Source organism: Rhynchophorus ferrugineus, unplaced genomic scaffold, assembly GCF_030347505.1.
Source record: "Rhynchophorus ferrugineus isolate W39M unplaced genomic scaffold, kcgeb_rfMv2 rfM4, whole genome shotgun sequence".
In the NCBI taxonomy this organism is placed as follows: domain Eukaryota; kingdom Metazoa; phylum Arthropoda; class Insecta; order Coleoptera; family Curculionidae; genus Rhynchophorus; species Rhynchophorus ferrugineus.
In genome coordinates this window covers 34,455,480-34,471,012 of record NW_027472583.1, presented here as the reverse complement: position 1 = coordinate 34,471,012, position 15,533 = coordinate 34,455,480, and the positions used below count along the sequence as shown (strand labels likewise).

The following is a 15,533-nucleotide window of genomic DNA, read 5'->3' as shown; positions in this document are numbered from 1 at the left end:
CTAACTGTTAAACAACCTGAGCCAACAGTAAAATTCGATAGTTTTTTAGACCATCAAACATCTTTAGAATGTTATAGTAATGCTGTTCTATCACATCCATATTGTCGGTTTTGGTTTTAACGATGTCAAAGTAGTGATATTAGAGTGGCCTGGAGAAACAAGGAAGTTCGAATACAATGAACTGCAAGACAAGAAACCCAGCCCAAAACTCTCTTTGCTCGGTGGAAGATCAAAATAACGGAAAAATAGCTGCCATACGAATTGACTCAAAATGCCATTTTAAAACGTTTCAACATTACCAATTCATTGATAACCAGATAAAAAGAATATTTTTCTGTAGCGCATTCTGACTGGTGATGAAAAGTAGATCTACTACGACAAATCCAAGCTCAAAAAGTCATGGCTTAGTCGAAGACACTCATCCACATCGACACCAAACCGAAGAATTCATGGCTATAACGTTTTGTTATGCATATGGTGGAATGGTTGAACAAATTGAACGGCTTCTTATAAAAAATGACTGAAGAAGAAAAAGAGAAGAGCAATAAAAAGTGTGCCACACATAGATCCTTCTGATTACAACTCATTCGGACCGATGCAAAATGGCTTGACCGACGCATGTTTTTGAAATGCTGAAGAAGTGCGAAAATTGATCAAGGATTGAATCACTGCCAAATCAATATCTTTCTGTCCACACGGTATCGCCTTACCAGAGGGATGAGAAAAAGTTGTACAAAATGATATATTATTTTGTATAATTTCATTAATATATACTCTACCACATAATCTTAGCATATCAACTTGGCTTTCTAGAAAAATACTCAACTGTAGACAAAGTTAATAGAATTACAAATATAATTAATGGGTCATATAAAGAAATAAGAATAAGGTGTCGGGTGAACCTCAGGTAATTTGCAGAATTGTTAAAATCTTATATTTCGTATTGATCCTTCAGGGTTAAGTATGAGGATGTCATGACCAAAAAATAGCTGTGAACCACGTCATCAATATGTATAATGTATTGCCTATTACAATTCGTAAATTCATTTTAATACCAGGCGATATATTCCTTTTCATTTTATTCCATTTAACGAGAGATACAATGCTGTATGATAAGTTCGAACATACAACCGAAATAGTCTATAAAAGTCGTCCGGTTGTCAAATGTCTGCAAAATTATTCAAAACATTAGTGATAATAAGAGGTTATAAATAGGAGAACGTTGTTTTGGCGCGTTGTTTGGTTATTTATATAATTATCTATAGTTTAAGTTCTTCGATAATATATGCATTAGATGTACTATAATATTAAAATAAATTATATTTGATAATATTATTTTTGTTTCATTATTTTTTTAGATCAGAATTTTGTTTTAAGTCAAAACCAAAATAAAGTAAAACTCAGAGTTGATGCGGCAATATTGCGACGTTTTTAATAAATCTTTAAACTTCGTACTTAAAGGTTTAGGTTTAGTGCATTTTGATATTTAATTTTAAAATTTTATTCAAAATATCGCTACTTTTTAAAATATCTAAAGAATGTTAATGTTTTTTAGGGCTGATGTATTAATAATTTTAATTAAAAAAAAATCAATCTTTTATTAAATATCATCAAAATCAAACAAGACGACTTAACTAGGGCTTTTGAACTGATATAGTTTAGTTAGTGCAAAATCCAATCACTCTTTTATGTGCTAGTGTACACGTTAATATTTGTTTTTCTTTAAGCATTTTCAGTTTTTTTAGTAATGCAGGACTGCATAAGATTACTCATTGAACAAGTATTGTACCAATTTTTCTCAATAAATGTATTTATAAAGTGAAAAAATGTTCAGAATACATGCTCTAATGTTATTTTTTCATTAATTTAGACTTACTTTATCTCTTTTATATTGTCACATAATATTTTAATGCTATGTATGTCATATTTGTCAATAGGTCAATTTTTCATTACTTATCATTAGTTTAAATTATTGGGGTTAACTTCTGGTTCATATTATTGTCGTAGTGTTAAAATATTTCTTTTGTTTCTAGGCGTTATAGTTTCTACTAAAAGTGATTCTTTAACAATGACCCTCCCAAACGTCTACTCTCACGATAAATATCGTACAACCTCTTCGTTCCCAAAGCTATCGAAACATCAAATAATAAAAGAAAAAATATTTCCGTCATATCGCTTGCATAAATCCACAAAACGAACAATTATTATCGATGCAAACAGCATAATGACGTAAGCGCAGATCCAATTTACAGGAAAAATAAAGAAACAATTTCGGTTTGACGCCGCAGCAATAGTAAAACAAAAACTAAAAATAAACTTGTATCTGAATTTTTTATGGTGTGCCCTTCGTATAAATTTATGAGAGCCAGGCTTGTAAAACGTATTGAACCAACTATATATACGGTTTGTTTGTAACGAAGGCAGGTGGTGGTGGTGTATGAAATGGATAAAATCCTTTAGCAAAGGTCGAATCGTTTAAAAGGCCCCTCGATCTTCTTGAACTTATAAAACGATTACGGTAGTGGGCAGTCTAAAAATAGTTACCGGTGCAATTATAGCGAAATCTTTTCACCGCATAGCCAACTACATTTAATATTAGGGCGGCCCAAGCCTACTTTTTTGTCTAATTTATTTTAGACCTTTCACAGAAACTAGACTATTATTTTTACTGATGACGGCCGGTTAGATGTTGGATTAATTTGTAACATTTGTACAAAAGATGGCGTAAGTAATATCGTAGACAAAAAAATGTCCCCACCAGCAATATATTCTGCACTTATTCAGTATATTTAGTTTCATTAAAGAGTAAATAACAATAACGTTGCACAACAAAAAATTGAGTGTTTCCTTCAGGAGTCAATTTTTACTAATTCTATTTGAAGAAAAACGAATATGAACATATTTTATTAGCTCTAGTCTCTGATTACAGTAGATTAATGTTTTTGGTTTTAAAGAAAATGATAAATATTTATTTCATATACAACATTTAAAGTAGCGTTGAGACTACTGAAAACAGCCGAAACAGTCGATAGTCAAAAAACTGTTTGTCAATTGTCTGTTTTTTTTTTCAATTCGTGATGCCCGAATTCTTGTATCCTGTATCAATTGTGATAGAGGAAAGGACGGAGATAATTACTTGGGGCAGTTAATTTTATATGTGGTTCTATTTTCCAACGGTAGTATAAGCGAGACGCAGATGTATAAATTTCTTCACAAACCAACTTTAAAAAAGAGAAAGAAAAAAATAATTACTGAATACTATTATAAAAATTATACATAACATGCAATTTATAATTTAATTTTAAACGAAGTAGAATTACTTTTATATTTGAACGTTCTGTGGATTTGTAAAAAGGAATGGAATTTTTCTATGGAATGGAATAATACCCCACAAATGTTTTATTGTATTTTAATGTGTTAACTGCTATTTATAAATAATATACCATAATAAATATAGACAATACAAAAGAACTTAAACAAAACCTAAAAACTAAAGATGTATAATAACCATAAATACTATATAAAAATTAAACATATACCTAATCATAGAAAAAGAACTAATCCATGACATAATTAAAAATGATCTGAATGAAATTATATAAATGCTTTATTTATTATTGAACGGAAATATTTTTTAACAAAAATCGAGAGAATAATAGAAATATTACCTATTATTGCCATAAAAACAGTCAAAATATTTTACTATTTATATTCCCAATTTTTTTACCCTATTACATTAATAGTCTTGAAAAATATCATACCAAAATGCTATAATATTAATATACAATATGTTGTTATTTACAAGCAAACTGCCAAAAAAATCATAAAACTATATATAAATCTATGTAAGCATAAATTGGGTACATTTTTGTCAAGGTCGTGGCTAGAACGACAGAGACAGAACGTTAAAAATCAGTCGAATGAAACAAGTAGGGCCAAAAATAGTAACTAAAAGTACGACTGAAACAATCGATAGTAAATAGTAACAAAATCAGTCGGACCGAAAATAGCGACTGAAAACTGTCGACTGAAACAGTCACTAGTAATATTCAGTAAAATCAGTCGAACCAAAAATAGCGACTGATACAGTCGATAGTAAAAAATCATATAAGTCGATAGAAATAAGTCAAAAAAGATAGTCAATTACTAAAAAGTCGATAGTCAATTCGAGTCGATAGTTCCCAACACTAATTTAAAGTGTGGTTATTTTTTAAATATACATTCTTGGGATATTAACACAGATGTATTCCCGCGCTTGTTGACGCAAGTACAACAGAACAATAGTAATAAATTAATTTGTAAATGAAGTTTACACTAAAAATATCTGAAGTAAAATGTAATAAAAAATACAAAAAATGTAAAAGTGTGTGAACTTACGTCATCACCATGTCGTAGGACTGCGTGTTGTAGTATTACCTGTCGCAATTGGTATCGCAGTATCACAATATACAAATGGCGATAGACAATGCATTTGACATCGTGATGACGTGAGTTCACTGTTATTTTGAACTATAGTCCTTCCAATTAAATAGCCAATCACGTCATAGATGACGTCGAATATATTGTCAAAGGCAGTTTGTAAAAATGTAAAATCAGTTTTAAACTTGGAGTCGATTTTTCCTTCTCATTTTACTCTAGTTAAAAAGAGATAGAATACTATTTGGTGCATCGGAACATGTAAAAAAATAAAATTCAATTTGTGTTGGTACTTGGTTGACACTGTTGTCAAATTGCTACAAACTTCTCCAAAACATTAGTGATAATAATTAGAGGTTATAAATCGGCAAATGTTGTAAATCATAATTCTAAGTAAACCTAGCGACGTACTGACGTTCTAAATTTTGACGACGTACATTGTTTGTTTTATTGGATGGCTTATATTTTGATTTTTTTGATTCTATGTCCTGAATTGGTTTGTCGAGTGTTACCCAAGAGCAACGCTTCGGTATTAACATGAGAGTGGAGTCTATTGTCATGTCTCTTTGCTATTCTATATTTTTCTTGAGTAACGATCGGTATCTGAAGGTCTCGGTATAGATAATCATTTCTATAGTTGTTTTCTTTTCTCAATGGAGTTTTGTATCCAGATTCATTCTAAGATACCTGGCGTTGTTGCTATTTGGGATGATAGTATTTTTCACTGTTATGTGGGGTTTGATTATGCAATGTATTCCGGTTTGCTTTCGTTAACTTTTATTCTCCATGCCTGAGTACAGTTATTTATACTGCTACTCGTCTGTTGTCATTTTCTGGTTGCTTCTTGTTATTTTCAACTATCACAGTATCGTTAGTGTAAATATAGTCTTGGTGATATATTCCATTAATGGGAGATTACTTATATAAAATAAGTAAATTATTGGCTTTAATTTTTTTATTGTAGAATGGGCTTCATCTTGTTTTACTTTCATTCTGGATGAGATGTAAGAGTTTTGGTTCGGTCTACTATTTTGGTAATATTTTTTGAATGTTGTGGATAAGAACATAGTGAAGCAGACTTTTTCTATCTTCGTAAGCGTCTTTTAATGACGTTGGCGGTTCTGTGCATCTGATCAATTGTCTCTTTGTATAATTCGTTTTAATATTTTCAAAAATCGTTTTTTCAAATACAAGTTCGCATATTTGCAGCCGAACAAAGACGCCTGCCTTGACTTTCTCTTAATATAAGAATCACCTTGCCTTCTCGATTCATGGCTTTAATAAAATTTGTCATAAACCCTGCTTTATACGTGGGGATAAAAGAATATCATTTCGAAAACTGCAGTAATATTTTTCCCACAAAATTTAAGAAACCTGTCTGAATATATTTTGAACTAGTGTTAGAATCCCTACTATCCCACATACATATAGAATTAATAATTTCTTGTACCGTAATTGTATTATTCATATTCATAATCTGTATTTCAGATTTACCATTTATATTCAGCACGTTTAATTTAGTCAAGGGCTATTAAATTTAAAGTTGTATTTTTCAGTATTTTTTAACATTTAAGAATTCGTATTTTTTAAAAATCTTCGTGTGAACTATAACCAATACGAATACTAGAAAGACGGTTGCCATTGTGAAACAATATAGCTGTCAAAATAAGCTTGAATGAGTCTATAAATAGTCACCATTTAATTGTATCACCGTACTAATGCTAACTTTTAACCAAATAATTAATGTAACAACAGAAAAAGATTTTTAAAAGTAGTTATCGATGACTTTGTCAGTATTTAGGATAGACGGACATCGTTCTGCCGAAAATTCCATTGCTATTAACTTGACCATTAAGTGCAATTAGTAAGTGACCATTCAATACTAGTATTCTTATGAATTGGGACCCCATATGCGTGAACTGCGTGTGTGAACAAGCTTGTGAAGATATATTTATAACTAAAACATATAGTATAACTATAGGTATAACTAAATATATAGTTATAATTAAATTTGTTCATAATGTGATGTTTTCTATAAGATCAATCTGTAAGTCTCTGTTTATTAGTACCATTATAAAACATCGAAAGTTAATTATTTTATATCTGATGACAATGTAGAATATTATAAATGTTAAATGCTAGAACAAGGAAAAACAATGATGTGCCAAGAATAAATACCTATAGAATAAAAAAATAAACATTTAAATGGTTATTACCTTTATTACTAATCCTATTATATTTATATATTTTTATAATCTTGTAAAATATCTGCCACATTTTATTTTTTGTTCCCAAATTTAAATGTTGCATTAGCATTATATTGGTTTTTTATAGAGTAAAGTTTTAATGAACGAACCGAACACATTGTGGTGACGTCAGGCCTCTTCTTCTTTCGCGAACTGGCCACAGAATAAGATTGACCAAAAACGATCAAGGGCACGCAGAAAAATAGACAGTAGATGCATTCATCTTACATTCAATCAACAATCATCCATTCAATAATCAAACATTCATACATTTTCATTAGTTAATTAGTTGTATAATAGTTAGTGTTATTAATAATGTGTTAAGAGAAACATAGTTTCACTCAATAAATTACACGAAGACCTCCATAACATCATAAACTTAACCTAGAAATACTACATATTATTTTGAAGTAATGTCAACGAAATGCACATGTTCACTTTAGACCAATCACGATCCACTTAGATCACATTTTCGTCCCGTTATAAAGTAATAAACTAATAATTTAAAGTTATCGGTGATTTTTTAATGTTTTTCTTTAATAAGATTTTTTATTTACAATTAAGGTTATTCTCCTTTCTGTTTTTTTCTGAAATACTAACTTTTATTGTTTTATATATGTCCGTAGAAAATTCTAACTTTCAGAAAATAGAGCGTGTATATAAAAAAAAATAAAGCGACTGTCGAGTATAGAATATATATGTAAATTTTTTGACGTGCCAAAGGTTCATTTAATAGTGAAATATGGCGTGTATGAGGACATTTTATAGCTTTTTTTGAACTCATAGTCTATTCCGACATAACATTTCTAGTCACGCCATCCTACGATGACAATAGCAGTCGGTTTGTGGCCAAAGTATTTTGTTTTGTGTATTCTCTATTAATGCTGAAAATGGGGAACGCTTCAAACGAGTAAAGTTTGATGGTTTTTAAAATTGAAATTAACCGTCATAGAAATTGACAGTTTTAAAATGGGGAACATTCAAACGTGTAAAGTTTAATAGTTTTTAAAATTCAAATGAACAATCAAAGAAATTGGTAGTTTTGTTAGTTTAATCTGAAATAAATTTGAAAGGATAGATGTTATTTATAAGATAGTCTATCCCTACTGGTGAACTTACGTCATCTCAATTTATGACGTCAAAATTTCGCAATGTTGCCGTATCAACTCTGAGCTTGGCTTTTTTTTGGCTTTGACATATAATAAAATTGTAGTCTAAATAAGTTAATAAAACAAAAATGTTATCAAATATAATTTATTTTAACATTATAGTACATTTAATACATATATTATCGAATAATTTAGACTACATATAATTATATAGCCACAATAGTTTATAAGTTAAAGTTGTTTTATTATATTTACATTCAACTATTTTTCACACGACCCTTGAGATAGTTCTAGGTGCGTTTTTTTATGTAGTAGTATACCCCAGAGGTCTAATTCACCTAATTAACTAAATTTGTATATCCAAGTAATTTTATTTCAATTAGAGAGCATATTTACTTTTTTACGTTTAGTTCTTGTTTCCTTCGACGATATGTTTCCTTGTGTAGTCATTTTGATATGTCTGTCAATATTTCTTCTTCAATGTGTTTGATCGAGTTCATCCAAACCAAAGGTGTTAACCTTTCCAACTCAACAATTCTAAGAAAAACAAGAACAATATATCTGCAATGAACTATTAATAAACTATTTTTATATCATCTTGCCATGACTCACTCAATATTTTATTCTGTAATATCCGTGCCTCATCTAAATACACAAATTGATTACACAATTAACACAATTGAAAGTCTTCTTTAATTTTATTATATGCTTTTAAAAATTGTGTTATTCTAAAAGCAATGTGTGGAAGTTCCATTAGACCTCTTCGGGGGTTATCTTTACACCATTTAAATCTTATATTACCTAACAGTGTGCAAAGGGATGTTCTACATGCCTTACAGTCCATATCTCATAGTTCTAAGCTATCTATGGATACTTTTCAGTTTTTTTTAAATTCTTAGAATTTTACTGCTAAAATTAGAGAAATATTATTATAGGAAAGCGTTAAAACAACGTTTGTCGATTTATAACTAATATTTTGAAGAATTTTGCAAGCATTTGACAACCGAACAATTTTTGCAGGCCCATTCGTTTACGTGTTCGAACATATCAGACAGCATTGTATCTCTTTTTAACTATAGACTATAGTAAACTACAGCTAAAGAGAGAATATACACGATTGTCTTATTGTATTATATATTTTAAGATAATTTGTTAAAAAGTTTGTTGGAAGTGCTTTCTGGAAAATTCATTATAACTCAAAGAAAATTAAACTTCTACCAACGGAGACCTGGTACTTTCTGTTGACTGGCTATTAGTGACGGTTTTTTTAATAACACAATATTTTAAACACAATATGCCACTACAAAAAACTCCATATTTCGTTAGGTAAACATAAAAAATTGGTAAACATATATTAATCAAAATCTTTTCTACAGCTTTTTGTAATTTTTCTCGCAAAATGACGATACCGTATCAAAAGAATGACGTTGATTTGGTAGCAATTCAATCATAAATTTCGAAACCGTGTGTCAACCCAGAATTGCCGCATCGATCTAAACAAGTGGTAATCAGAAGGCGCCATGTCTTGTAAGTACGCTGAGTGCGGCAGAACTTCCCATTCGAGCTGCAATAACGTATTCTTCACATCTCTTGCATCGTGTGGCCGAGTCAGTAGTTGCCATGCAAGAGGAAGATTTTACACCTCTTCACTTTACTGTTATTGTTGGTCTTTTTTACAATTCGTCGTTCTATTTGTCAATTGATGTTGGTAACCTGTAACAGTTTCATAGACGATGATTTCATAGATTTTGATAGCAGATGAAGTATTTGGTTCATTCGGTTTTAGTAGCTCGTAATACCCTATATCTTGCTGATCGCATCATATGTACAGCAACCGCTATTAGTGTCGATATGGAAGGCTCTCTTGGACTAATCCGTGACTTTTTGCACTTGAGGTTGTTGTGATCCACTTTTAATCACTAGTTATAATACTCCACAGAAATCTTTTCTTTTTTTACCTAATACTCAACGAATGAGTGTGAGCTGGATTTTCGTTTGGGTTTCGAAAATTCAAAACCGGCGAATTTAACAATTAGGTTACGTTGTTGTAGAGTTGGTTATATTTTCGTCAATAGATGTCATGTAATATATGGATTATATCTTGCATTGGGTGGTATTCTTAGTGCTTCGGTTATATATATATATATATATATATATATATATATATATATATATATATATATATTATATAGATTATACTGCTTAGTTATTATACCTGCATAAATCCAAACCATTGCCATTAAAATTTCAGTGTGCTTTGTATATAATAATAGAATTAGCAGTAATAAATAGGGCCAAATATACATTATCAAAACATCTTATTTCACTTCTTGGTGTAGTATAATAATAACAACTATTACTATTGATATAAAATATAGGAAACAATTATATCTTGCATTGGGTGGTATTCTTAGTGCTTCGGTTATATATATATATATATATATATATATATATATATATATATATATATATATATATATATATATATATATGCCTATATAGATTATACTGCTTAGTTATTATACCTGCATAAATCCAAACCATTGCCATTAAAATTTCAGTGTGCTTTGTATATAATAATAGAATTAGCAGTAATAAATAGGGCTTCTTGGTGTAATATAATAATAACAACTATTACTATTGATATAAAATATAGGAAACAATTATATCTTGCATTGGGTGGTATTCTTAGTGCTTCGGTCATATATATATATATATATATATATATATATATATATATATATATATATATATATATATATATATATATTATATAGATTATACTGCTTAGTTATTATACCTGCATAAATCCAAACCATTGCCATTAAAATTTCAGTGTGCTTTGTATATAATAATAGAATTAGCAGTAATAAATAGGGCTTCTTGGTGTAATATAATAATAACAACTATTACTATTGATATAAAATATAGGAAACAATTATATCTTGCATTGGGTGGTATTCTTAGTGCTTCGGTCATATATATATATATATATATATATATATATATATATATATATATATATATATATATATATATATATATATATATATATATATATATATATATATATATATATATATATATATATATATATATATTATACTGCTTAGTTATTATACCTGCATAAATCCAAACCATTGCCATTAAAATGTCAGTGTGCTTTGTATATAATAATAGAATTAGCTGTAATAAATAGGGCTTCTTGGTGTAATATAATAATAACAACTATTACTATTGATATAAAATATAGGAAACAATTATATCTTGCATTGGGTGGTATTCTTAGTGCTTCGGTTATATATATATATATATATATATATATATATATATATATATATATATATATATATATATATATATATATTATATAGATTATACTGCTTAGATATTATACCTGCATAAATCCAAACCATTGCCATTAAAATGTCAGTGTGCTTTGTATATAATAATAGAATTAGCTGTAATAAATAGGGCCAAATATACATTATCAAAACATCTTATTTCACTTCTTGGTGTAATATAATAATAACAACTATTACTATTGATATAAAATATAGTAAACAATTATATATTGCATTGGGTAGTATTGTTACTGTTTCGGTGAATATAATCAGTTGCCATACTTATTCTTGCAATAAAATTGATTAAATAATGTAAAAGTGTGTCCATGCCTGAATAAATCCAAATTTATATTTATAAACGTGTGATTATTGTGTTTTATTACTATTAAAATGTTACTAGGCTGTGTATATAATAATAGAATTAGAAGTAATAAACAGAACCAAATATACATTATCAAAACATTTTTATTTTGCTTCTTGCTGTAATATAATAATACCCACTAATAACAGGTCAATTGAAAAGTCCTCGACCTGACACATAGATGGCGCCACTAGAACAAAATCCGTATGTTTTATAGTTAGCCCTAACCCTCAAAAGATGCGTGTATAAATTTCACAGCTGTTCGATCATTAGTTAGTGAATTATAACATTTTGAGTGAAGCAACTTTTGTTATTGTAAAAAAAATCGGTAAAAAGGAATTTCTCGTGTTTATAAAATATTGATTTTTGGAGGGAAAAAATACAATTGAAGTCAAAACTTGTCTTGATGCCGGGTTTCCGGACACTGCTCCAGGAAAGTCAACCATAACGGATTGGTATGCTAAGTTTAGGCGTGGTGAAATGAGCACCGAAGACGGTGAACGCAGTAGACGTCCAAAAGGCGTTGTTACCGATAAAAACAGTAAAAAATCCACAAAATAATTTTGAATGACCGTAAAATCAAATTGAATGAAATAGCAGACACTCAACTGAACGTGTACATCATATCATTCATGAATATTTGGGTATGAGAAAGCTCTGCGCAAAGTGGGTGCCGTGCGAGCTCACTTTTGACCAAAAACAATGACGAGTTGATGATTCGGAGCAGTATTTGACGATGATCAAGCCTAATAAACCCAAGTTTTTGCGTCGATTTGTGACAATGGATGAAACATGGCTCCATCAGTTCTCTCCAAAGTATAATCGACAGTCGTCCGAGTGAAGTGCACACCATGAACCAGCTACAAAGCGTGGGAAAACGCAACAGTCGGATGCACATGGAATAATTTTCATTGACTACCTTGAAAAAGGAAGGATCATCAACAGCGACTATTACATAGCGTTATTGGACCGTTTGAAGGACGAAATCGCTAAAAACAGGCGCATTTGAAGAAATGGAAAGTGCTGCTTCGCCAAGACAATGCACCGTTTCACAAGGCAGTGAAAACGATGACAAAAATCTATGAATTGGACTTCGAATAGGTTCCTCATTCGCCGTATTCTCCAGATCTGGACCCAAGCGACTATTTTCTGTTCTCAAATCTAAAAAAAATGCTGGCTGGGAAGAAATTTTCGTCTAATGAATGGCCGAAACTGAGGCCCATTTTGAAGCAAAGGACAAATCGTACTACAAAAATGTTATCGACAAATCGAAAAAGTTGGAGGGTCGCTATAATCTATGTATCACCCTTGAAGGGAATTATATTGGATAAAAAAGCTATTTTGCCAAAAGAAAATGTGTTTTAGTATAGTAGGCCGAGGACTTTTCAATGGACCTGTTACTATTGGTATAAAATATAGGAAAAAAATACTCAAATAAATATTATGACAGTATGCATCGTTGACTATTTGTTTGATTTCGCCATATATATTGAATGTATGGTATAGTAAAGTATTCTGTGTCAGTCGAAATAAGTAGCGGTTAGATGGGGCCAGGTCTGGGCTTTACAACGGACAAGTTAAAATTTCTTTTCGACATTTTCCAAATAGTTTTTAACTATATCATTAGTTGATAGTATGACGACTCTTGAAAGGCCTGACTAGTGCCCGTTCATATTTTGACATTGGTGCACACTGGTTCTATATCTTTAATTGACATAACATTCTCCACACAAATTCGTGTAATTTAAAGATCTTCGTCACGTTAAAAAGCCATTAATGTTTTTTTTGTACTAATCAATTTAATTGAAATTGAAAACAAGTAATTTAAATTGCATTTTGTTGGAGTAAATACCTATCATTTATAATAATTCAAAACATTAAAGTATTATCTATCACTGATAATTGACTCCCCATAAATACTGGTTACATAGATATATAATAATAATAACGGCTTAGATATGTTGAATAGATCTCAAACTAGATATCTAGACATTACTTAATAAAAATGTTTACAAGTTTTGTACAAGTAATGTAAATTTTTCGATGAGATATTCTAACCACATAATGAAATAATGAATGTTCTTTACATTTAAATGGCTTAATAATGCATTATTTAAAAAGAAAGAAATTTTTTACTTATTTGTTATAACAGTACAACATATTTATTTCATATAAATATGTAACAACAAACATAAATCATGATTAAAAGTTTAACAAGGCTGTCATTACATGCATCATTAAATATTTTCGAACTTAAACATACTTTTTTCTTGAACATAACATCTCAAACATATTTTTCGTCCTTTTCTGAAGTCGCTGTACCCTGATGTATGCCAATATTCTCACTATATTTTATGAATCTAACGGTTTATCTTAATAACAGTAGAAATACATTATGTTCCATTTTGGAGAAATATATCGGACATGTAAAATCGCATTTCCAGGTCGTCTTATTATTTTTATCCCTTCTTATTAATTAAAAATCATTTTTGTCCCTGATATCATCATGATCATCAATTCGTAGTCAACGCTGGCGGAGAGTGTATACTTCTCAACCAAAATTTATTCTTCTCTAATTCAACAAACATGTCCAAACCACTGTAATGTGCGTCTTTGAATTTATTCCTAAACTATGCAGTGGGTGAGGTTTCTAATATGCTTTTGGAGAGACACATATAGAATTTACATTTAGCATAGTTTTTGAGTTGTTAAATTTGCTTTAGTTGTTTAAGTCGTTAAATTTACAAATATCAGATGATGCCAGTGTCTAATCTCAGAGCCATACAGAAGGATTGGCAAGATAAGCAAAGAGACGGATTGTAGTCTTTATTTCTCATTTGATTTGATCATTAATTAATCTCTTTTCTATATCTTTCTTCTCTTCCACACTCACCATCTTAGAGAAGCAAAGGTGTTTTGCAGTTTAGCCGATTCGGCTTCTTAGTTCAGCATTAGATGCCACTTTCTTCTCTTGTTTTACTGATACTAAGTACTTCCGCTGGTGCACATACTCTAACTGGAACCCATTGAAACTTACCTCATCAGTTATTAATACTTTTGTCTTTTATTAATTAATTCTCAAACCATATGGCTTTGCAAAGCGAACTATATGATAAATGGCACCATAAGAGCCACATCGTTGTAATTTGGTAAAGAGGTGTGGATATTCAAGAATGGAGATTATTAGAGGATGAAAAAACTCTTAACGACCCTAAATACATTTTTGAAATCAGTGCCGATCAACAAATTATATTTTAAATTAGATTTATTAAAATAGTTCTATTCGTAATTTAATTTTGTGCATATGTCACAAAATTATATTATTATTTTTGTGTTGTTTACGCTCGGCACCGACTTCAAACTGGTCAGTTGGTAGTAGTTAAAATAATATTTTAAATAGATAAATAGATTTAGGTAGGTATTAAACTAAATTATGTGTATATAGTAGAATATAAACTATGTGTAGTAGATAGGTTAAATAAGTTTTTTTGTTTATTTAATTATTTACTTTGTATATTTTATTTTAAAACGTTTTTTTTTTGTATTAAAAATCTAAATTTAACTTTTCTCTTTTTAGTGTTAGATATTTACTCAATAAATTACGCAGTTATTTTATTATGGATTACAATGGATAGTCCAAGTAAAAGTATAACCCGTATGAGACAAAATAGGAACAAAGAAGCAATGATTGAAACTAAGGAACGTTTTAGGCCCTGGGGTCCGCTACCTAATCTAGGTGATTTGACAAATGTTCCAATCAAACTAGAACAAAAAAAAGTTGCTGCCCTGTTGGGAATCGAACTCACGACCTTCGCGTGTGAATTTAACGTTCTAACCATTACACCATAGAAACAATTGTCCACTATGTTTCTAAGACTCCTCATATGATGTGGTTAGTGCTTAACAAGCAGACCGAATGGCTTTTACACTTCCGTTTTTTCATCACATCAGTTCAGTAATAACATTATACAAAAATATATGATTATTTTTGATAAAAAAATATGGGAATCTTTGTACGTGCCCTTGAAATTGGGTTTCCATCAATTCATGCCCCTTC

General features: G+C 29.9%; 1 protein-coding gene and 1 long non-coding RNA gene across 5 annotated transcripts in view; one reads left to right on the top strand and one right to left on the bottom strand.

The window, feature by feature from the left end:
* The window catches only part of LOC143195138 (uncharacterized), a 110,336-nt gene that overhangs the window by 71,957 nt on the left and 22,846 nt on the right, over positions 1-15,533 (bottom strand). The gene's annotated exons all lie outside the window — the stretch shown is intronic.
* Positions 1-15,533, top strand: part of sigmar (Tumor necrosis factor alpha-induced protein 8-like protein sigmar) — a 41,859-nt gene that overhangs the window by 6,090 nt on the left and 20,236 nt on the right. Inside the window, exon 1 of one of the 4 annotated variants that reach the window (XM_076402039.1) lies at positions 2,705-2,724. The exons of 2 other annotated variants lie outside the window; for them this stretch is intronic. In XM_076402039.1, coding sequence (XP_076258154.1) covers positions 2,720-2,724 — 5 coding nt within the window. In that variant the 5' untranslated portion in view covers positions 2,705-2,719. Of the gene's footprint in view, positions 1-2,704; positions 2,725-15,090; positions 15,213-15,533 lie in introns of those variants that run through there. One more of the 4 variants, XM_076402043.1, reaches the window with a different exon arrangement.